The sequence below is a fragment of the Ipomoea triloba genome, chromosome 3, assembly GCF_003576645.1.
Source record: "Ipomoea triloba cultivar NCNSP0323 chromosome 3, ASM357664v1".
Taxonomy (NCBI): Eukaryota; Viridiplantae; Streptophyta; class Magnoliopsida; order Solanales; family Convolvulaceae; genus Ipomoea; species Ipomoea triloba.
Genome location: NC_044918.1, coordinates 6,509,953 through 6,531,960, shown reverse-complemented (window position 1 = coordinate 6,531,960; position 22,008 = coordinate 6,509,953). Strand labels below are relative to the sequence as shown.

Below are 22,008 nucleotides of genomic sequence, written 5' to 3'. Positions count from 1 at the left end.
TATACCTTCCCTCTACATGATAACATGTATAAAGGTCGGATCGATTAGCCAACGTTTGGCCCGATCTAAGTGACCAAGGTCGGGAGGTCGGTAACGTGTTAGATACCCGAGTAGAACCTACTGGGTACTTGAGCAGGTAGTCAAAATTCTGTACTCCGATCTCCGACCGTCCAAGCTTAGTGTGATGTGACCACCTGCTATCTTGTCCAAGTCACCACGTGCGTGACTGCCTTCCCGTCCGGCAATAGGCCGATGCATGGCATCCACGTGTTCAGCATGCCGTTGGGGGCGGAATTTGTCTTTTCCCCTCTATAAATACCGCATATATTGATGAGAGAATGACTTTTGGCTCTCCAAGAAGAGGCAGCCTACTATCTCGGGATCTTGTCGGCCCACTGTCGATCTCCCGATCTAATAGCCAGTTAGACCGAGTCGGTTACATTCAATTGCATTCGATTCTCTTGCATAATAATAGCAGCACTTCCATTCCGTATCATGCTTCCGTATTTCCATATCACTGATGTACAAGGAAGATCTTGAAACTTAAAAAAAATGAGTTTATAATGCTAAAATTAATTAATTGATTGAATTGTGTTGATTTAATTTAGGTACGTGCATTATAATGCCCATGTTCACCCCCATGTGCTCCTTTCACTATGATGGCATTGGACAACTCTTGCTTTAATGTAAAAGCATATCAAGATGTTTTCCTAGAATCGAAAGTAAAACTTTAGAAGCCAAACTTCATATAAAAAATAAAAATAAAGACCAGAGAATAGAAAGTTGAGGGAGAGAAATCTAGAGAAGAGTAGAGGCTTAACAATTTTTTTTTAAAGCTCCTAGAAAGTGTGTACTAAAATTAAGTTGAAATGTGAGGACAGGCTTATAGCAATTATAATGGTCAGTTCAGAAACCGAAAATCTTGACTTATAAAACATTGACCCTTTAAATAGGGAAATAGCATACCCAATCAGCAAATTGGTTGGTTTCAAAAAAAAAAATCAGCAAATTGGTTCATATATACCAGTCAAACAACAAAAAAAAGAAAACTATACAGAGTACACTAGTAATGGCGATCCCATAATTACGCCAAAAAGGAATAGACTTTCGGCTTATACACTGAGGAATTGAGACTTCATAACGGTCAAAACCAGCACTAACCGGCACCATGAGAAGAAAACAACAAATCAGAATACGGATTACTTCAGTAATCACGCATAGAAAATAAGAACTAAGAAGAATATAATAATAGTAGTCATTGATATCAGTTGGTGCATTAAACGCGATTGAGCTATATCTTGTCGTGTATATCACGGCAAAAACCACTCCCCATTCTCCAATCACCCGTGAGCCACACATTTCTTGTGTGGCACTCTAAATTTTGGACCAATGACATTAAAGCAGAAAAATGAAGAGAGAGATCAGAGAAAACGAGAAGGAGTAAGCACCACTCAAAGCCAGATTCACATGAGGCGACCTTTAATCATTTCAATGATAATGAAACTTTAATAGACACAGAAAATTAGATTGAGTATATGAAATTAGACTTGGAGTAACCGTAGAAATATTCAGAATAAATCGTAATCCAGTCATATCAACAGCTTTTGGCTGTAAAAAGTATAAGTTTGGACAATACAGCCATGCAATATCCCATCAAATCCGATCAAACTACTTGAATGCTAAACCTACCGTTAATTTCGAAACGCTGCTAAACTGAACGATCATTGATCAAGGCTCAAGGCCTAGACATCATCTTTTTGAATTCGTCGAAGTTAACGCAGCCGTCGCCGTCAACGTCGACGGAGCTAATCATGCGGCGGCAGTCCTTGAGCGAACACTTCTCTCCGAGGCTCTTCATCACCGAGTGAAGCTCGCTGGCTGAGATCTTCCCGTTCTTATCCTTGTCGTACAGGTTGAAGGCGTCTCGGAGATCCTTGTCCTCAGAGTCGGATCCTCCGTCGCTGGAGCAGTGGAAAGCCGCGAACTCCTCCATATCGATGAATCCGTCGCCGTCAGTATCGACTTCCAACATTATGCGCTTCACCTCCTCCGCCGACGTCTTGGTGCCGAGCGCATTCAGAATCGCGCCGAGCTCGGACAGCGAGATTTTGCCGTCGCCATTCGAGTCAAACTTCCTGAACACCTTCTCCACTTCCCCCATCGCGCCGCCAGAAATCACTGCCGCTTTCGGATCGCTTCCGCTTTTTGCCATTACAGAGAGACAGTATAATAGGGAAAGTGTGACTTCTGGGAGACTTTTTCGGTTTCTAGTTAGTTGCGGCCATTGTTATATAGCTCTAGCTCATCACGCGGTTATGGAGGGAATATACGCGTGCCGGGTTATAATCCTCTGGTCACGCGCATTCTAACGTGAATTGTACTCCAACTGCCCATCAATTATAGGGGAAGTATCCAGTGTGGGCTACACAGTTTTCCATACGGTATTGGTACGTGTTCGGTTGTTATTGGTTCAGATTTCAGAATGAAAGTAACCGTTTATCGGGACCGTGATTCAAAGAGGGACCATATATTTACCACTCACAAATTTATCATTCTTTTTATATATTAAGTTTTAATTGATTAATATATGAAATAAACGAATAATTTAATTAGAAATTGTCACATAAAATATAGCAAGTTTGTGAATGGTAGGTTTAGCAGCCAAGTAGTTTGGACAATACAACCCTGCAATAGCATATTTAATCTGATCAAACTATTTGAATGTCAAATTTATCGTTAATTTTGAACATAGTAATCCATTTGATCGCTCTAGAAGCCCCTTTTTTGACTTATTGTAAGGAGTGGATGTTTCACTCTCTTGTTTCCATTTCTAATATAATTTTTCAGGAAGCTATGTATCTAATATATTGTTGTTTGAGCAAATATCAATTTTGGTTCCACGATTATTAACATAATGATAATTTTAGTTCACATTTTTAATTTCTACCAATTTTAGTCTCACGACTATTGTTTTAGTACCAATTTTTATCCACAACTATTGCTTTAGTGCCAAAAATTCATTGCGCCGGTCACCCATCCTTTTAAAACGTGCCAAAATCTAAAATTGTTAAGGTATTTTTGTCATTTTCCACTTAATATCCCAATTTGAGCATTAATAAATGGATTTGAGTCCTAAGGTCGATCAAAATTCACAGTTTTCCTCCTCATTTTACATTAATTTGAGAAGGAGAACTGTGAATTGTGATCGACCTTAAGGCTTAAATTTCTTTATTCATGCTCAATTGTGATATTAAGTTGAAAAATGATGAAAATACCTTTAAAATTTGTAGATTTCGACACGTTTTAAAGGGATGGGTGAACGATTCGATGAATTTGGCACTAAAACAGTAGTCGTGGGACCAAAATTGATACTAAAATAATAGTCATAGGACCAAAATTGGTATTTGCTCATTATTGTTTGGTGTTAAAAAAAAAAAAGTATTTTTCATAAAAGAGTATTTCATAGTCTCGCTGTTTTAATAAGCATTACAAATTTGAACATTCTTATTGTTTTTTTTCGAAATAAATTAATGTAAAAATATAAAACACTGCATAATTCGTTTGCAAATGACCCACAAAAGTTACTGTTAGGTATAACATTTGTCCATATATAGCTTCTTTTTAGACTTAATTTGTAATTTAGTTCTCAATTTTAATATATTTCTTAATTTAATTATCAATTAATAATTTTGTCATTAATTTTAATGGTTATGCCTGTTTTTGTCATTCATTAATCATTATCAATTGTCTTTATTTATGTTAATTTAAAATGTTTAAAATAAATTATTATCAAGATGGTTGGTAAGCAGGTTGTTGATACAAGTATACAACTATAAATATATGTGTGTCATGTTAAAGAGTTTTGAGTTATGTAGTATGTCTTATTTGTGTCACGTAAAAGAATTGTAGTGTTTTTTTTTTTTTTTTTTGAGTTATGTAGTATGTCTTATTTCTTCTACTATTAAATGTTGAGTGTGACCTAAATTGAATATGAATTAGTATTACAATGATGAGAAAATTAGAATCGGGTTTTGCTTCGTTAATTATATGTGGGAAAAGGTACAAATATGCCACTGGACCATTTGGAGGATATCAATTAAGCCAATGAACTCGAATAAGCTGCAAATTCATTCATGAACTAGGAAAAAAAAAACTAAGCAAAAAAAAAAATCCAATTGCTCTTTTTTTCCAGGTTCAGGAATGAATTTGGAGCTTATTCGAGTTCGGTGACTTAATTGCTATCCCCAAATAGTTTAGTGGTCTATTTGTACCTTTTTTCATTAGATTTAGACGCAACAATTTTTTTTTAATTGTATAAATGGGTTGATATGAGTTTTAATTTATTCAAGACAATGAAGGAGTTTGGTAATTGAAGTTGACGCAGCCACCACCATATACTGCCGCTTCTGGCGTTGTACGTACAACCACCAATATTGTATTCCAATAACCAAATTGAGCACATAGGTCCTCATTACCTACACTTGCCACCATTCTTTTTTATTTAGGTGAAAATATGTAATCGCATAAATATACACGATATCTTGCCTTCTTACATCTGATTGAGTTTCCTAAGCTTTTGATCTACTTTCTTTATATCGCCCACGAAATCCTCCATTGATCTTCATCACCTTAGGAAGGTTCCTAATCTGCTTCGCCTGAGCTCCTCTTAGTACCGACTGCCTAGCCTACTCGACCCCTTCACTCGTCTCATCAGGGACGAGTTTCCGACTTTCTCCCCTCTTTGCCTCCTCGGGCTCGCCTTCTCTATTTTCGCGTTCATGATGCTCACAGGTATAGTCAGCACAATGTATCAAAACTGTCTTGATGGAAACAACATTTGCAGTCCGTCCACCGATGTCTTTTTTTTTTCTTTTTTCTTTTCTTTTTTTTCTTTTTAAATATGATATCACTTGTAGTTATCAAATCAACTGTTCAACCACATTTATTGGGTTGCTCAAATCTATTGTATGTTGCATTCTCAAATTCCCAATTATAACATATATAAAGTTTAAATTAAAACCCTTTTATCCGCCCTCAAATTATGCCACTATTCAATAAAACAAGTAAACAACTAAACCACATTACTAATGTTTGCTCCCTGGCCTACTAAAATCATTTCTAATTTACCTCTACGCGGCATTTTAAACCTATTTATTTTTATTAGTTCTACAGATTATTAATCAATAAAAACATACACTATTTAAATACAAAAACAAATTAATACAATACATCCGAAGAACCAAAAGTGAATACTAAGTGGTAATTTTAGTATAAGAATTTTGCATCACTCAATAATATATACTCCGTACTCTTCATAATAATTTACATAACCCACATTCTCCATTAAGTCAATTTTAGAATGCCTTTGAAGGGGGCAAGGTATTATATTATTTATTTTGGTAGTTTAAGAAATTGCTATAGATGCCTTCCTTTTCTCTCTAAAACCAAAGGCCTTTCTCTGCTGCTCAACTTCGACTTCCACCGCCGGTCTCCGGCCGGAGCTCTAATGGAGCTTTGAGCCGGCGGTTTTGGTCACCTTCTACGTTTGCTCTCGCTCTTCTTCCGCCCCGGCCACTGTCGCAGGTCCGTCCGCCTCCGACCACAGCCATAGATCTTCGTCTTTCGTTTTCTTTCCCTTTGAATAAAATAATAGTAGGTAGGTATTGGGGTTTGTGTTGGTAGTCTCGAACTCCCAACCCTACTTTGACTTTACCTACTTTTTATTTTCTCTATTATTGTGTTTTCCTCTCGTTACTTTCACGAGCATTTTTCATCTCGTTACTTTCACGAGCTTTTCATTTTCATTAGCATAAATCGTTTAGTTTGGTTTCGGCAAGTGTTGATTTTATCCTGGGCGAGCAAAAAAGAATGATGACGAAGACCCAGATTTTTTATGAAGTTTTAAGCTCCTTGAAGGAACATAGCTTCCTAGTTATGAAACAGTCTGCGATTCAAGTTTTCTATAGCATAGTTAGAAAAGTTGTTTCTATGTCTGACTGTAAGGAATGATTTACCATTTCATTGATCGTTGATGTAAACGTTTTATGTTATGAACTAATGGAATAGCTACGTTTACTTTAAAAAAAAAAAAAGAAAAAAGAAATTGCTATAAAAGAATAGCAAAATTCTACTCAGACAAAAAAGGCACCATCATGTATGTGTCTATTACTATAAATATAAATACGCTAGACCATTCCGTTATTCTCATTTGCAGTCGTAGATCAGACACAGTACTTTTCCAAACATTATAGTTTTTTTTTTTTTTTTTTATAAAAAAAATTGACTCACAATTTTTTTTTGAGACATTGACTCACAAAGTTAAAGACTTTTTTTTAACATTCATGCCATATACTTTTGTAAAGGAAGTAAATCGTACGAGATGCGGCTCAATTGGCCTATATTACCATTCTTCAAGTGCATGTACAGTAGTAACTATGAAAAGCCAATGGCAAGATGTGCCTCAACTGATTTATTGACCCTCAAATGCTTTTATACGTGTCCATAACAAAGCTACATCGATACTTTTCTTTTTTGGTAATGGGTAGGATTTGAATTCTACACCATGCAACAGCTAGCAAAACAATGCTTATAAACTAATTTTGATTTAATTGACCAATTGAATTGTACAACAGTACAAGAGGACTTATTTTATTTTTAGTAGTTGTAAGGGCATCTCCATTAGTGATTTTGAGGATGCAAAGCTTATGTGGAGATTAGAAGGAGAAGAGAGAGAAGAAATAAGATCTCCCACCAAAGCATGGTTTTTATCCGAATTGTGGGACCGACCAAGAAAACTGCTTTTATCCTACTGGTCGCACACACAGTGCCCAGCCAGACGCGTTAATGAAGTTTTTTTTCTCCATTTTTCTCTTCCCTCTCATCTTCTATTTCTTAATCACAGGTGTAAAAACTCCTCAAAAACTATAATGATTGGGGATGCTATAAATGTTTGTGATGGAGAAAGCCGGTACGTGGCATATTGGTGAGTGAAGGAGGTGCAAAAGTCGGCAGAGACGGGACCAATTCTGATGGTTTCACGCAATTCATGCAGTAGTTGGATGTACATACAATATATTTTGGTACAGTAGTGGGTGAAATCATGGCATAGAATAGATGCTTTAATAATTTATGCACAAAAGCTTGTGATGCCACGGGACTAAGGCATTTGCGTGGGGTTTTCCTGCATGTTTCATGTTCTTGGTTAACTGTCATCCAAGCTAAGGCACAAATTAAATGAGTGGAACTCCTTCCTTCAATCCACCGGCTTAATTAATAATTGAGCCACCCGTCTTCACATGTTCCTATGTAATATGCTGCCAACTCGAATCCTATATTTAAATGTAGGACAGAAAAAATGTTTTATTGGTGTCGTCAACAGGAAGTTTATACGTGTTTTTGTCGAGTTTATCTTGCCATACAAAATCATTTAGCAAATGAATGATATAGAATGGCTTCAAGCCTTTAACCGACAAATTTAACATTAAATTCGGTTAGTTTCTTTGATTTTGAATCCACACATATATTTTGGCCCGCAACAAACGCTCGAGTAATATTATAGTCAAACACATCACTTCAAATTTTATTTTTTTTTTAAAAAGAAAAAAAAAAAGCTTCATTTAAATTCTCTACCGGTTGATTAAAAAATGAGACATGCGTTAGCATTAGAAAGCACTATCCTGTCAAACAAGTAATTTAGGACCCAATTAAACATTTTAACTGGTTTACGAGATTTAAATTGACCTTTTTAAAGTTAGTGGCTCAATTGCACTATTTGTTTGACTTAGGGGGCCAATTTGACCATTTTTTTTATTAAAAAAAAAAAGTGTCAAATAGACCATTGAACTTCTTACTTTTGTGAAATTGGGTCACTGAACTTAAAGGATGTGTAATTGAACCATCAAACAAGCAAAATTTGTGCAATTGAAACATTTTTAAAAAAATTCCGGTAAAATCTGATTATATTACTTATATGTATGTATTAAGAGTTGCATTTTCCTCTACCGTATTAGTAGTAGTTGGGAGTCAATATTGAAATGTTTTTAACTCAAACTAAATTTTTAAAAAATTAAAAAAAAAAGTTATTATTGCACATATTTTACTTGTCTGATGCTTGGATTGTACACTTTTTAAGTTCGATGAGTCAATTGCACAAAAGCGATAAGTTCAATGATTTATCTGACACTTTTTTCTTGAAAAATAACATATATTTGATTCTTAAATTAAATCTCAGTGTAACACTTTTGAATAAAAAATGTAATACTTTTACCTTTTGATTAAATAACAAATACTTTATTCGTAATTAACATTACATTTTTCAGTATAAGTATTACATTTTCATATTTACATGACCCGTCTCACGGATACGGATATATAAGACAGTCTCATAGGAGACTTGGATCCCTCCCTCGTTCTGTTCTCCGTGAAAATTGTTTACCAAAGTGGGAAGGATGAAGACTGGAAAAGTCGAGAATGTTCTGTTTGGTCAGTCCGTCAAATCGCAATAAAAGTAATCTGTATCTTTCCAGTCTTCCTCAGCTCCTTGGACGACGACAGCTATGGGCTGTTACGTTGTTGGATAATCGTTTTCGAGAAGGGTCAAAGGTAAAACAAGCCCAATGGCTACTCCATTGTCCGTACCAAACAAGTCAACAGTCAACAACCAACGTGCGTCGAAACCCACGTATCCTAGAGAAGCCCGTGTCCACTGGCCCAACTTTTATCCTTCTAGACAATAATGATTCCCTGTAATACTTTTGCCACTCAATTATTTTTTTCTTTTCAAAAATATCTTTAAAGGTCTGGCTATTTTTTTTTTTTTTTTAGAGTTTTTCATTATTCTAAAATTTTAAATTTATTTTTGAAAATTATAAACATAAATTTCAACACAAGAAACTAAAGATGATAGTTGGAAAGAAAGTCAAAAATGATAGTTAGAAAAAAAACACAAGGAACGGTTTTATGACTATCGGGATAGTCAGTCGGCATACATGGAAACCATGGGCTTTTTTAGACGGTCCCAAGTCGAAATCTACTATATTTTTGTAGTTGGGTACATGTATACTAAAGTACTTTCTAAAGGGACGTGGGATGTCTTGAATAGGTTTTTGATTTGATGCCATTCTTTGTGATTGACTATGGCCTTTTATAGTGGAGGAATAAGTAGGGCATATGGTAATTGAGATCTATATGGTAATTCGGTATTTACGGTAGAGTGGGCTAATTAATTGGGCTGAAAAATTATTTTAGGAAGGAGAAGAATAATTTAGAGGATATAAGCTAATTTAGGTTGACCTTGATTGTTTTTCTATAATTGCGTAGTTGCCATATAATTTCTTCCTTTAACGTTGCAGGGTCAAGTCTCGAGTCGAGTTCTAATCCGAGTACCAATCTAACTACCTTCCCATGCCCGGTTGACTGATTGATTGACTTACTCCATATCCCATCCGCTGGGTGACTGATTGATTGACTTACTCCATATCCCATCCGCTGGGAATACAGAAAGTAAAGGACACTGGTTATAAGAGCATCCCTACCAATGGTTATTTAGGGGATATTGGAATAGTGTGAGGTGAGGTGAGGGTGAGGTGGAAGAAAGAGAAAATGGAGAGAAGGAAAATTGCTCTCTTGCAAAATAGGGTGATTGGAACAGTGCAATTTCGGAGGGTGGGAAGAAAAATCATCTTTGCTGTGCGCATTTCGTGCACAGCAGGCGCCTACTACCTTTTTAATTATTATTATTTTTTATAAATCAAATTTGTTTTACGGAGTATTTTTTTCCTTTCCCTCTCATTTTCTCTTTCCTAAATCACACACTCCTCTCATTTTTTCTTTTCTAATCACACTTACAAAAACTCCTCAAAAATCACAAAATAAACTCCAGTGATAAGGGTGCTCTAAGAAAAATTTGGAATGATAGAAGATAATAATAGAAAAAGCAAGTGAGGAGGGCTAGAGAATAAGCGGAGGATGGTGGTTGATGGCTAAAGATAAAGGGGGAAAAGGTGGTTTAAGGGAAAATCGATGGTGGTAACTAGAGAGAGTGTATGTTAGTTGTTGAAGGTCAAACAGATAGTTGAAGAGGAAGTTAGAGACAAAGATTGGAGAAAAGAAGAGAAGGGGGAAAATAGAAACAGAAATTAAAAACATTATTGGCAAAGTTTGATGATTCATTTCTCCAAGTTAGAGAACATGCCTAACAAGTTTTCCAAAATTAAAAAAAAAAAATTCAAAATTTTATTTTAAAAAATAAAAAAGAAAAAGACAAGCAACATTTTTTTTTCTAATTTCATTATCATTATTTTTTTGAAATATTTATTATTATTGTTATTGTTATTAATTATAAATAAATAAGTTTTCCTACTTTCTTTATTTCATTTTATCTATTATGTTTATTATTTTTCTTTGTTTTGTTTTATCTGTCATTATTTTTCTTTATTTCGTTTTATCCGTCATGTTTATTATTTATTGGTCATATAAACTATTTTTTTTTTTACTTTTTTAAAAATATTTTTTAATATAATTTGTTATGTTTAATAATATTTTTAATATATATTTTTATATATTAATACTGAATTTTTTTTAATACTATTAATACTGAATTTAACATTATAAAAATTAAATAAAATTATTTTTAATCAAGCTGAGAGGGAGTAATTTGTAATTGCAGTGTCCTCCATAGTTGATAGAAGTGTCCAAACTCCAAAGGCAGAGTAGCAGAGTGCAGACTGTGGACACGTCACACATGGCAAGCTGACAAGTGACGCTTCCTTCCCTTTGCTTTCTCCGCTACTCTCTCATCATCAAAGCCATTGAAATACATCCAAAATTAGGGTTCATCACAACCCAGCCGATTTTCCCAATGCCACAATAGCTAGGGATTTCCCCTTTACGTTTATGTTTTGGGTGTAATACCTAAGCTCACTCCCCTCGCCATCACTCTCTCAAATCATCCAAAAAAATTTCCCCCTTCTTAATATATGGCCGCACTTCATTCTTCCACTCTCTGCTTCAGCGCAGTCTCAGTCTCTTCCGGCCGGAGAAGTTTCGGGTGGTGTCAACTCTCCGGTTCCTCTGCTTTTCCGAGATGCAGGGCCCCACCACCGACCTTTCCCAGCCTCAGACTTCAAGGTCTTCAAATTTTCCTGCTTCATTTTTTGTTCATCTATTTAGATAATTTATTCCGTGTGAGCTTAGGTCTTTAGTGTTTTAAATTTCTTGATCACAGAAAGTGTAACCAGAATTTTGCGTTGTTAACTGCTGTAACTTTTAACATGTACTTTTATCATAATTATTCAAGGAAGAGCACAGCCAAGCGATAATGGGGCGGTTGAAAAGGATGAATCTGAACTTGTGGTGTGCTTTGGGGAGATGTTGATTGATTTCGTTCCAACCACGAGTGGACTTTCTTTGGCTGAAGCACCTGCATTTAAAAAGGCTCCAGGTGGTGCACCAGCTAATGTTGCTGTTGGCATTTCTCGCCTTGGTGGTTCATCTGCTTTTATAGGCAAGGTATCGTTTTTGCATATCTTCTCCTTTTAGTCTTGCTCAAACTCCATGTAATCACATAAAAACACCTTCAACATCACACTCCTCCAAATGCATGTGTATTTGGATGGAGTATATGAAATAAATTGGACTAGCTTGTTCTGTTCCTTCACTATGAACTTCACAAATGAAGTTGCTTATTTTAGCAGACATTAGTGTTGTTTAGAGATAGTTTTTTAATATTAATAATAATAGTATGCCTTGCTTTCATCACCACTCCCGGTAATTGAGTAGACACTGATGTTAATTGCCTTGCTCATAACCTTATAATTTCACAAGTTCACAAAGGCCCTATTTGCTAAAATAGTTAGCCTATCAGCCAATTTTGGCTTATTTGATCATTATTAATTGTTTGACTTGTTTAAAAAATCAATATAAATGTTTGGTTAATAGGCTTTTTTAACTCCAAAATGCTAAAATTCAAAAAGTTGCTCAAAACAACTTTTTCAATTAGCTTTTTGAGAAAAAAAATTATATCAAACATAGCTAATAACTAATTTATCAAACACTTTTCTACAATCAGCTAATGTTATCAACTAATCATATCTACTGACCCAATCAGCTAACAGCTATCACCTAATAGCCATTTACCAAACAGGGCCAAAACCTATAGAAGATCTGCTCTTAGAGGAAATGATGTGCAAATTTCAGTTCCTTTTTTTTTTTTAAAGGTAAAACAGTTTCCATGCTGATACCTTCTAACAAGGAAATAGAGATAGCAGGTTATCTATTTTAACTTAATGTTCACTCTACTACTACATCTTTCCTTTCTTTCTAGTAATAGAAGATTGCATTATGCTGCAGCATTGCAAATTGGTAATATATGAATATGCAATTATGCACAGGTTGGTGAAGATGAATTTGGGTACATGCTTGCTGATATTTTGAAGGAGAATAATGTGAACAGTGAAGGGATGCGCTTTGATCCTGGTGCTCGCACTGCCTTAGCATTTGTAACTCTTAGAAAAGATGGGGAGCGCGAATTCATGTTTTACCGTAATCCTAGTGCTGATATGTTGCTGAAACCAAGTGAACTCGATTTGGAATTAATTAAGAAGGTATATAAATTTCTTTGAAGCATTAGTAAACTAATGTAGTGATGGGTAGAATTGGTCATGGCAAAACAAAAAAGAACCTAAAATAAAAAAGACAGAGAGGGAACTGGGAAGAGGGATTTTGTGTTGAGCCTGAGGGATTAAAGCAGGCCAATTTGTGTGCATAAGCACAATTTAGCCAAATATTAGAAATTGTTAACTTAGACCAATTTATTTTGTGGTTTATAGACATGCCCAGTATTCCTATCTTTACCCTTCAACACTGCGGTTTTACAATTGTATCTATGTAGAATTGTAGATGCTGAGTGATAGTTGTACCGTTTGACAGGCAAAGATTTTCCATTACGGTTCTATAAGCTTGATTACAGAACCATGCAAATCAGCCCATGTTGCTGCAGCTAAAGCTGCAAAGGATGCTGGTGTAATTTTGTCTTATGATCCAAACCTGAGGCTTCCACTATGGCCATCAGCAGAAAGTGCTCGAGAAGGAATCTTTAGCATATGGGAGACTGCTGATATAATTAAGGTACATTTTTCTGTGTCTCCAGTTGGACTTGCAAATTATGTGTAATTTATGTTGCTCTAAACACATGCAAACTCAAAGCTTTTGGTGATTTATCTAATGTATTACTGAATAATTATCATCAGATTAGTGAGGAGGAGATTTCATTTTTGACACAAGGAGAAGATCCATTTAATGATGATGTTGTTCGCAAACTGTACCATCCAAACCTCAAGTTGCTCCTTGTCACTGAAGGTCCGGCAGGTTGTCGATATTACACCAAGGTGATCTTCTAAGTATACTCAAAAATAATATGTGAAAAAAGTGTCACTTATCAAAAGAATTGTGAAAAAGTGTCTGACCCATTGTTCAAGGTTCTTGAATTTTGTAGACTCTTGGTAATGCATGTGCTTGTTTTTTGTGCAAACATATTTGTGTGTAAAATAAGTATTAGCTAAGTCCCTTTCCAGGCATTAGGTGAGGGCTCCAATCCCATCTCCCCTCCATGAAATGTTCCAAAAAAAAAACACACACACACAATAATTTTGAGCTTTATACTGATGTTCCAAAAGCCTATTGATTTCTCTATCAGGTTTATTCAGTTCTGCTCAAATAATTAACGTTATACTTGTCAATAATCTGTTGCTTACTGTGGAAGTGATTTGTACCTATGTCAAACACATGAAAAAACGTTTTCGTTGTCTTTGTGCTTGTCAACCATATTAGGTTATGCACAAAATCCACTGTTCAATCAATTCTTGCAAAAAAACCTCTTCTTATGATTTAAATTGTTGTCAGAGTGGTATGAAAGTATTATCAACAAGCACTATCCAGGTTGAACATTTAAACAATGTACATCTGCCTGCCTGCCTTCCTCTTTAGGCAAAACTTGTGCTTATTATTGTGGCTATTCTTTTATTTATATAGTCTCTAGTTTCCTAAGACTGCTAGAACCTTGTATTAACAGGAGTTTAGTGGAAGAGTCACGGGTTTGATGGTGGAAGCTGTAGACACCACTGGTGCGGGAGATGCTTTCGTAGCTGGATTGTTGACACAATTATCATCCGATGTGACACTGCTTAAGGTATGGTATTGCTTTTTGTACTGTATATCATCGTGCTACAGCCACCTGTTTTCAAATGCGGGCTGCTCTGTTACTGTCAGTCAAATATTTTCCTTTCTGAATACTTAAAATCAATTTCCAACAGATATAAGTATTCTTTATTTGCCCGCTCTCTGCCCTATACTTTATTGAAGTCTGTTTGACTGACAAACGAAAAATCTTGGATTTTTATAGGACGAAGAGCGCCTGAGAGATGCGTTGAGATTTGCGAATGCTTGCGGTGCCTTGACGGTGACAGAGCGAGGGGCAATTCCCGCTTTGCCCACCAGAGAAGCTGTGCTCAGTGCCATGCTCAAATCAGTGGCATGAAATGAATATTCGCCAAAAACTCCATAATTGCGCAGATCACAGAAAATGGGATTTGAGATTTGCACCAGCTGTTTGCAAAGCCCATACCCATTACCCATGTGCTGTTGCATACCTTCCACATAAAATAATGGATGATGCATCATATCCTTTCCAATTTCCAGTTTCCAGCATGATTGGTGCTATTCAGTTTGATGTAGTAACTTGTTTCAGATTTTTTAATAACTTGATGCTGCCTGCTTCTCAGGACCGGTTTCCTGGATGTTGTAAACCCATAATGTAAGAACTTTCAGGTTTTTGAGAAATTAATGATGTTTTAAGAGTTCTGCATGACTGTGGAGCCACCATTCAAATTTAATGATGTTAAATGTACTAATTTAATATTTTTTAGTAACATAAAAATATAAATATAAATATAAATTACATTTATTGATAAATATCATTATTTTATACTATCTCCGTCTCAAAATGGTTGTCTGATTCGTTTAACGAGGTTTGACTGAAGTTATTTTTAATCCAATTTTTCATAATATTAAGTTTAGCATTAATATAAAAAATTTATATATTTAGAAACTACATTAAAAGTACTATTAAACACAAAAAATTAAATTTAAAAATAATAAAAAATTACTAAAGAAAATAAGCAATGAACAAAGAGTTAGTTTGACCAATGAATAGTAAATAGGACAGGTAAAATGGGACAGAGGGAGTAATTGTTTATAATGCATTTCCATGGTTTGAAATTTGAAAATGTTATATAATTTCCCTTATCAACCCTTTGAAATACATCACTTTATATATATATATATATATATATATATATATATATATATATATATATATATATATATATATATATATATAAACAATCATTCAATATTTGAAATTTTAATATTTAGTTATTATAGTCTAAAACTAAGATAGCATTTTAATTTATAATTATATTATTGAAAGTATTTCATGTGGCATTTGGAAACTCTTCCACTAATATATTTATTGTCTAAGCCATTAATTCTTTTAAATTTATCCAACCAATTCACTACTCATTAAAAATACTAAATTACAGGTCCTTGATTTGAACGGGTCAATTAGGAGTAACTTGTGGGATTTATTCAATTATGATTTTTGTAGACTTTTTAAATGAATAGATTTTAAAACTTTGTAATACTCTATAAAAGTCTATATAAAAACATTCATAAATTTTTATCAATTTTTTAGTTTTAAAAAGTCTACAAAATCCATTTAAAGACACCAAGTTTAAATTGAATAATACCTCCAAACTTTTAAAGTTCATAAAAGTTTTTAGAAGTTTATGAAAATTATGATTGAATACACCCCCTTCAAGTGATTTACTTTCTTGTAATCCTTTATGGGCTAAGATCATAACTTAGTGAACGCCCTTAAATAGTCGCTATGATTTATATCATCATCCAAAAATAAATAAATACTAGACTTTTAGTTAAAACTTAAAAACATCAACCATAAACTACCAAAATAAGAAACTTCAGTTATTACCTCTATAAAAACTTAATCATAAAAATTTTAAAAATGATTACAACTTTACTAAGTAGTACTATTCAAACATAATATCATCAGACTCAACTAACTCTATTTTCTCTATAGATTACTAACAAAAATTTAGGTTCTTGATAAGATAAAAAAAATGATGTAGCAATAAACAATTAAAATAAATAATTATCAGATTTGAAGTTGTACCTTTTTAATACAATTAAAAATTCCATTTATTATGGGAGAAATTAGGATTAGTTTAGTAGTTAAATTTAAAATTTGTTGAAGCTATTGCAAAATTTCTGCCATCTTTTTAGCTGTTTAGTGACTCTTTCAATCAGACCCGTATTGATAGGATGGCCATTGTTGATGGAAGAATTTTGAGTATATAATCCGGCATGGATTTCAGCATTTCATCTGAATCTGAACCTGAAAGGGAAGAAACCTTAATAAGAAAAGCAGAATGGCTGAAGCTGATGATCCACAAGAGGTTGCTGATCGCGACAAAATCTTCAGGCATTTCGACACCAACGGCGACGGCAAGATCTCGTCGACGGAGCTGGGGGACGCCTTGAGAACGCTGGGCTCCGTCACCACCGATGAAGTGCAGCGGATGATGGACGAGCTCGACACCGACGGCGATGGCTTCATCTCCTTCGATGAGTACCTCACTTTTGCCCGAGCCAATCGGGGCTTGATTAGAGATGTCGCTAAGATATTCTAATCATCATTTCAATAAATATTATTTTCACCTTTTCTCTAAAAAAATTTGGAATTATTAATATTGTAGTTTAACTGTAAACTTTCGTTTCTTAATTTCTATCCTTTCCTATCATGCATCATGGTGGAGATCATACTCCCTCTTGATTGTTTTTGTTTTTAATTTTAATTTGTACCAACTTTCAAGAATATAAATTGTTAATGCTATAGCTATCTTCTTTTCTAAGTTTTTTGTTTTTGAGATTATAAATCACGTTAGAGCATGTGAATTGAATCACATTAATTACTTGCTACTAATTAATTTGCATCATAAACTATTCCACCATACCATGTGGTCAACTTTCATTTCCCAGCCTCTATTATGATTTTAGGAATTGAATAATTTGGAGTGGACCATGTGGAGATATGTGTCTATGTGCAATGCCCCAAACCTAATAATTATTTAAGATTCAGATTCTTTTCTCAGTTTAGTATCATAAGCTTGAGGTAGGGTGTTTACCCATGTTCAGAATATTATTTCTTGGTCTAATTATGATGTATTGTGGTAGGGATGGAGTTCAATCATATTATTAGTTTCAGGAAGCAAGAGATTGATGTCTTGGCGTCTCAACCATATGATTAGTTTCAGGAACAGGAGATTGATGTATTCAAAGGTAGTTGATTTTGTTCATTTCTTTGAGGGTTAAGTCTTTGTCCCTGCATAATAAATGTTCCAGGTATAAAAAATTATTGATTTGTGAAACAGAAAATAAATAAGAAAAGTTTGGTGGCATGGAGTTAGAACTTAGGTTAAGAATTTTTTTTTTTTTTATAATACAGACTAGCAGTCAAGAAAAAAATTAAACCAAGAAGCACAGCTACAAATATGAAACCCAAAAAAAAAAATGTTTAACTAAATGTGCAGACCAAAACCTGTGATCTTCTTCCCAGTGAAGTCTAGGAAATGAAACAGGTATATGTACTGCTTCAGCCTGCCACTTGTATATACACTTTAAACAACCCCTCTCTCATTTGATAGTAAAACACAAAACCAATTAAAAATCAAATCTTTCAATTCAAAGATTCAGCTCAGCGGCAGTAAAAATCTTCATCTTCAAACTCTGTAACTCCTACCATAGCCAATGCTAAGTGACTCTTCATTTCGCTTTTACTCTGCTGCTGCAGTTGGGGATAACACTCGAAAACACACCCATTATTAGCCTTCTTCCTGCTAAGGTAATCGGCTTCTATGCCTCTAAGTATCGCAATGATCACGTCAATGTTGGGCCTCTGAGATTCCTCGTTGTTTATACACGCCGCAGCTGCTTGGACCATCCACGCTATCTTGTGTAAGTTCTTCGAAGGAAATCTGAGCCTTGGATCCAGCAGCTTTTCAAGAAATCCTTGCTGTAATAGCGGCTTTGCCTAGGATAAATAGTAAAACAATGCATATTCAGATCAATAATGTCTAAATAGGCAATATATTTGGTTGAATCTCGATCCTAATGTTTAAATGGTCGAGTTTTCCATGGTTTGCAATTGCAATACTACAAAAACAATAGAAGATGGATGCCTACACGTACAGACTAAACGATGAACAAAAACACCCTAGAATACGTTTCATGAATTTTGAGTGAACTAGAAACTGGACAGCCACACGGATATCGTGAGTACCAATACATAAAAATTAGGCAGAAATTTTGAGCAACGAGGACATACCCACAAGACCAAATTCTCCTCCCCGGGTCCTCTTTTACTTTCAATTGGCTTCCGGCCAGTTAGTAATTCCAAGAGGACTACCCCAAAAGCGTAGACATCAGTTTTATCTGAAACTTTCCCGTGCTGGAAATACTCGGGTGCTAAATACCTGCAAATATAGTTTGAGAAAACCGTAAATCAGAAATCCAGAAAAGTCATATCTTCATTGGTTAGGCACTACCAGAACAGACTGATTTTGAATGCCAGAAAGCAATCAAGCCATACCCAAATGTTCCTTTCACAGTCTTGCAAAGGAAAGGTACCGAAGGTGCAGGGGTCCACGTAGCTAATCCAAAGTCACATAGCTGCATATGTCATGAAACTAATTTAACACGACTGACATAATTGGTGACATTAACATTATTGTTGGCTAGTAGATCCAACCAATTGTTTGACAAAAATAATATTTTTATAATCATTAGTTACACAATCGCTAGTTTAGTTCCTTACCTTAGGTGTCTTTCTTGAAGAAAGAAGGATGTTCGAGGGCTTGATGTCCCTATGAACAACGCACCTTTCAGTACCATTATGCAAATAGCCAATGGCTTCCGCGATCCCAACAGCAACTTTATACCTCACGGACCATGGAAGAGCGGTGCCACCTCTCACTCCCCGCTTCTTCTCTGCAAGCAGAAGATAACGAATTCATAATCACTCGACAACAGAGTTAAGATTAGCACACTGGAAACGAATGCTATGAACAAGAAATGAATCCATACCGTGCAAATAACAGTCCAAGTTTCCACCGGATACATATTTGTAAACCAAAAACAAACCCTCTTGTGGATCAATACAAAATCCCACAAGAGGAACAATGTAAGGATTGTGTAGAGAGCTAGCAATCATCAATTCCCTACAAAATGCCTTTGGGGTCTCCTTGTCTTCCATATCCAACCTCTTAATTGCTACTGCAGCCTTCAGAAACCCAATTCTCCCCCTGAAAACATAGCTCAATGCACCTCTTCCCAAAACTCTACCTACCCAAATTCAACAAAACCAGTCAAGATCCAATGCAAATAGAATCACAAAAAAGTGTTAAAATCAAACCATTACCACTATGCCAAAAGCTATATATATAGCTTGTAGCGAGTACATAACTTTATTTCTTTATATCTATCCCATTTTCGATAGGCAGAGTAACCTTTAGACCTCAGCCAAACAATCCCCTAAATACCTTAATTTGGGCAAGCAAAAAGGTAATTACTTTTGAAGAAACAAAGAACCAAAATTGAGTACCTTTGGAGAAATTGCTAGTGGCAGCAACAATTTCATCATAGCTAAACCTAACTAAAGAATGTGTCACAGGTGAAATACTCCTCTCCAGAGACTCAATTCTCCTCCATTTCAGCTCCCTTGACCCAGGATCAGTCAACCCATTCTCCAAATTCACCATCAAAACAGTAGCAGGGGAGCAGCTACTCACATTCATGGACTCAAGCTCAACCTGAGAGCAAAGACTAAGCCTGAAGGATGAGTGAACTGATTGTGGCTCAGCATTAGTCAATTCAGAACGCCCACACCCACCGGACTGTGCCAACAACCAAGCCTTATTATGCTCCGAATTCTCACCCCCTTTACCCTTGCCGGAGCTCCGGCGGCGGCTGGGCGGGATTAAACACCCCAACCCGAAATCCCAAATCATTCTGTAAATTAAAGATTTGACCTTTAGTTCAGCATGCCCACAAAACCCATCACTCTCATCACCACTCTCTGCAGAGAAATGGGTGGGCACAGCCCCCTCAGGCTCTATATCCCCCCCGGAGTTAGTGAAACTGCGTTGGGAAACCCCCATTTGGTGACCGGATCTCGAAAAGCTATACACAGAAACCCAAAAGCAAAAGAGGGAATAGAATAAAGGCTAGAGAGAAACAGTAAAAGCTAGAGGACTACTACTTTGCTTGGGGAGGAGGAGATGGAAGGGAACAAAATACAGTCTTTACACGAAGGAGCGAATATATAATTCAAGAAAACCATTTGAAATTTGCATTTGCATTTGCTCCTTAAGAAAGAAGGAATTGAGATAAAATAAGACCGTAGCGAATCAATGGCATTATATTACGCTAAGAACAAGAAAAGTGTGAATTCATTTATATATATGTCTGCACATGAGTATAGGGTGAACAGATTCTTGATTTTGAGGCTTATCAATGACAAGAAACCGCGAAGTACGCCACCATCATAATGCGGGTTAATTTTTATTTTTCCTTTCTATAACTAAGTTTCCAATTTTGCCACTATATAATGGACCCCATGAATTAGATGCATGCCCATAAAAAGATAAATTGGATCAATCAATTTCAAGATTTAACATCAAATTTTATATTTCCGTGCACAAGAATACAAGATGCCAACCAAAATGCAAATCTCATATTTATAGTGGGAATCGACCATCCACTCTGCAATAGGTTAATTTTCGTCATAATGTGCTTAAGGATTTTACTACTTTATTTTGATGGTATTTTTTGTCTCGATTTCTCTCCCAAAATTCACCTTTTGTGATAAGGAATTTGTAACCACTACCTCTGATTGACACTTTAGGTAAAGTATGCTCTCATATAGTAACTCGCAAACTATACAGAGAAATCACCCTACTAAGAGTCACATCTTGTATTTGAAAATTTATTTATTGATTAAATATTACAACATAAGAAGAACAAAATTATGATGTAAAATTAAGAGGGAATGCAACGTTACATCAAGAGGGAATGCAACGTTACACTTGTTAATAGTTGTGTGTAGAGAAATAAGTAAAGTCAACCACGTAGCATAAACAAATTAAATTTCCATTATGAGCAAGGAGATGTGGCTATAGAAGAATTGAAGTTTTGAAGATCAGGTTTACCTAACATTAACTTGTATTCATTTGTAACGTTTTTGTTATTTATTTATTTTAGCATGCATATATTAAATAGGTCTAAAAAATTATGAAACTTTTTATTAATTAAAGTACATAATAAATCATATTATATTCTATGTAAAATATATTCTATGTTCTTTTTAGTCTTAAAATTATAGTAATACTTTAAAAGTTAATTCTAAGCTTTAAACATGTGATTGTTTTTTTTTTTTTGGTTGAGTACTATTGACCTTGTTACAATGTAGAGCCTGTTCATAGCTACTTTTTCAACTAAATGAAGCACAAAGAGCTAATATCTTTTTGCCTTCACTGAGGCTCGAACTCACCCCTCTCATGTGGGGGTGCAACTGAGTGTTACTAAACAACAAGGTCTTTGGCAAACATGTAATTGTTATTTATCTTAGTTTTGCAGTTTTGTGCTAGTGTTAAATTTGGTCATTTTGATAAAAGATTAACTCGAATATTGCCATAAAAGCATTAAATAACAATTTTTTTAAAGTGAACTTATAACTTTTTCTAAATAAGTGAACTTATAACGTAAAGCGAATTTTTCTCAATAAAACATAATGGATTGTCAAGCACCTTGTGCTCGGTTGTCATCTTTGTGGTTCTCCTTGGGAATCAAACATGTGACCTCTCACTTGGAATGGCAACA

The 22,008-nt window shown here is 35.1% G+C and overlaps 4 protein-coding genes across 5 annotated transcripts; 2 read left to right on the top strand and 2 right to left on the bottom strand.

The window, feature by feature from the left end:
• Positions 1–1,471: 1,471 nt before the first annotated feature.
• Positions 1,472–2,305, bottom strand: LOC116014247 (probable calcium-binding protein CML18). The gene has a single exon (XM_031254265.1). It carries the CDS (start codon positions 2,210–2,212, stop codon positions 1,736–1,738), a length of 477 nt encoding a protein of 158 aa, XP_031110125.1. The 5' UTR covers positions 2,213–2,305; the 3' UTR covers positions 1,472–1,735.
• Positions 2,306–10,705: 8,400 nt separating this feature from the next.
• On the top strand, positions 10,706–14,860 carry LOC116014465 (probable fructokinase-6, chloroplastic). 2 transcript variants are annotated; one of them, XM_031254527.1, is made up of 7 exons: positions 10,706–11,127; positions 11,301–11,508; positions 12,390–12,602; positions 12,928–13,125; positions 13,248–13,385; positions 14,069–14,185; positions 14,399–14,860. In XM_031254527.1, exons 1-7 carry the CDS (start codon positions 11,084–11,086, stop codon positions 14,531–14,533), a joined length of 1,053 nt encoding a protein of 350 aa, XP_031110387.1. In that variant the 5' UTR covers positions 10,706–11,083; the 3' UTR covers positions 14,534–14,860. The 2 variants fall into 2 exon arrangements, with proteins under 2 accessions (XP_031110387.1, XP_031110386.1); XM_031254526.1 differs by having other exon boundaries at positions 11,297–11,508.
• Positions 14,861–16,379: 1,519 nt separating this feature from the next.
• LOC116014489 (polcalcin Che a 3-like) lies at positions 16,380–16,985 on the top strand. Its single transcript, XM_031254552.1, has one exon. The coding sequence runs from the start codon at positions 16,503–16,505 to the stop codon at positions 16,761–16,763; it is 261 nt and encodes an 86-aa protein (XP_031110412.1). The 5' UTR covers positions 16,380–16,502; the 3' UTR covers positions 16,764–16,985.
• A 558-nt stretch (positions 16,986–17,543) lies between these two features.
• LOC116014487 (probable serine/threonine-protein kinase PBL7) lies at positions 17,544–20,576 on the bottom strand. The gene is made up of 6 exons (XM_031254551.1): positions 19,733–20,576; positions 19,216–19,473; positions 18,947–19,119; positions 18,722–18,801; positions 18,458–18,605; positions 17,544–18,163 (listed from the first exon to the last, which is right to left on the bottom strand). Exons 1-6 carry the CDS (start codon positions 20,286–20,288, stop codon positions 17,828–17,830), a joined length of 1,551 nt encoding a protein of 516 aa, XP_031110411.1. The 5' UTR covers positions 20,289–20,576; the 3' UTR covers positions 17,544–17,827.
• Between the last annotated feature and the right edge of the window lie 1,432 nt (positions 20,577–22,008).

Excerpts from the sequence above, each read along its gene's own strand:
- LOC116014489 (XM_031254552.1), top strand. The coding sequence starts at position 16,503 with ATGGCTGAAGCTGATGATCCACAAGAGGTTGCTGATCGCGACAAAATC.
- LOC116014247 (XM_031254265.1), bottom strand. The coding sequence starts at position 2,212 with ATGGCAAAAAGCGGAAGCGATCCGAAAGCGGCAGTGATTTCTGGCGGC.
- LOC116014487 (XM_031254551.1), bottom strand. The coding sequence starts at position 20,288 with ATGGGGGTTTCCCAACGCAGTTTCACTAACTCCGGGGGGGATATAGAG. Across the intron at positions 19,474-19,732 it reads CACTAGCAATTTCTCCAAAG|GTAGAGTTTTGGGAAGAGGT; the intron begins GTACTCAATTTT and ends GAATTTGGGTAG. Across the intron at positions 18,164-18,457 it reads AGGAGAATTTGGTCTTGTGG|GCAAAGCCGCTATTACAGCA; the intron begins GTATGTCCTCGT and ends TATTTATCCTAG.
- LOC116014465 (XM_031254526.1), top strand. The coding sequence starts at position 10,977 with ATGGCCGCACTTCATTCTTCCACTCTCTGCTTCAGCGCAGTCTCAGTC. Across the intron at positions 13,386-14,068 it reads GTTGTCGATATTACACCAAG|GAGTTTAGTGGAAGAGTCAC; the intron begins GTGATCTTCTAA and ends TTGTATTAACAG. Across the intron at positions 14,186-14,398 it reads CCGATGTGACACTGCTTAAG|GACGAAGAGCGCCTGAGAGA; the intron begins GTATGGTATTGC and ends GGATTTTTATAG.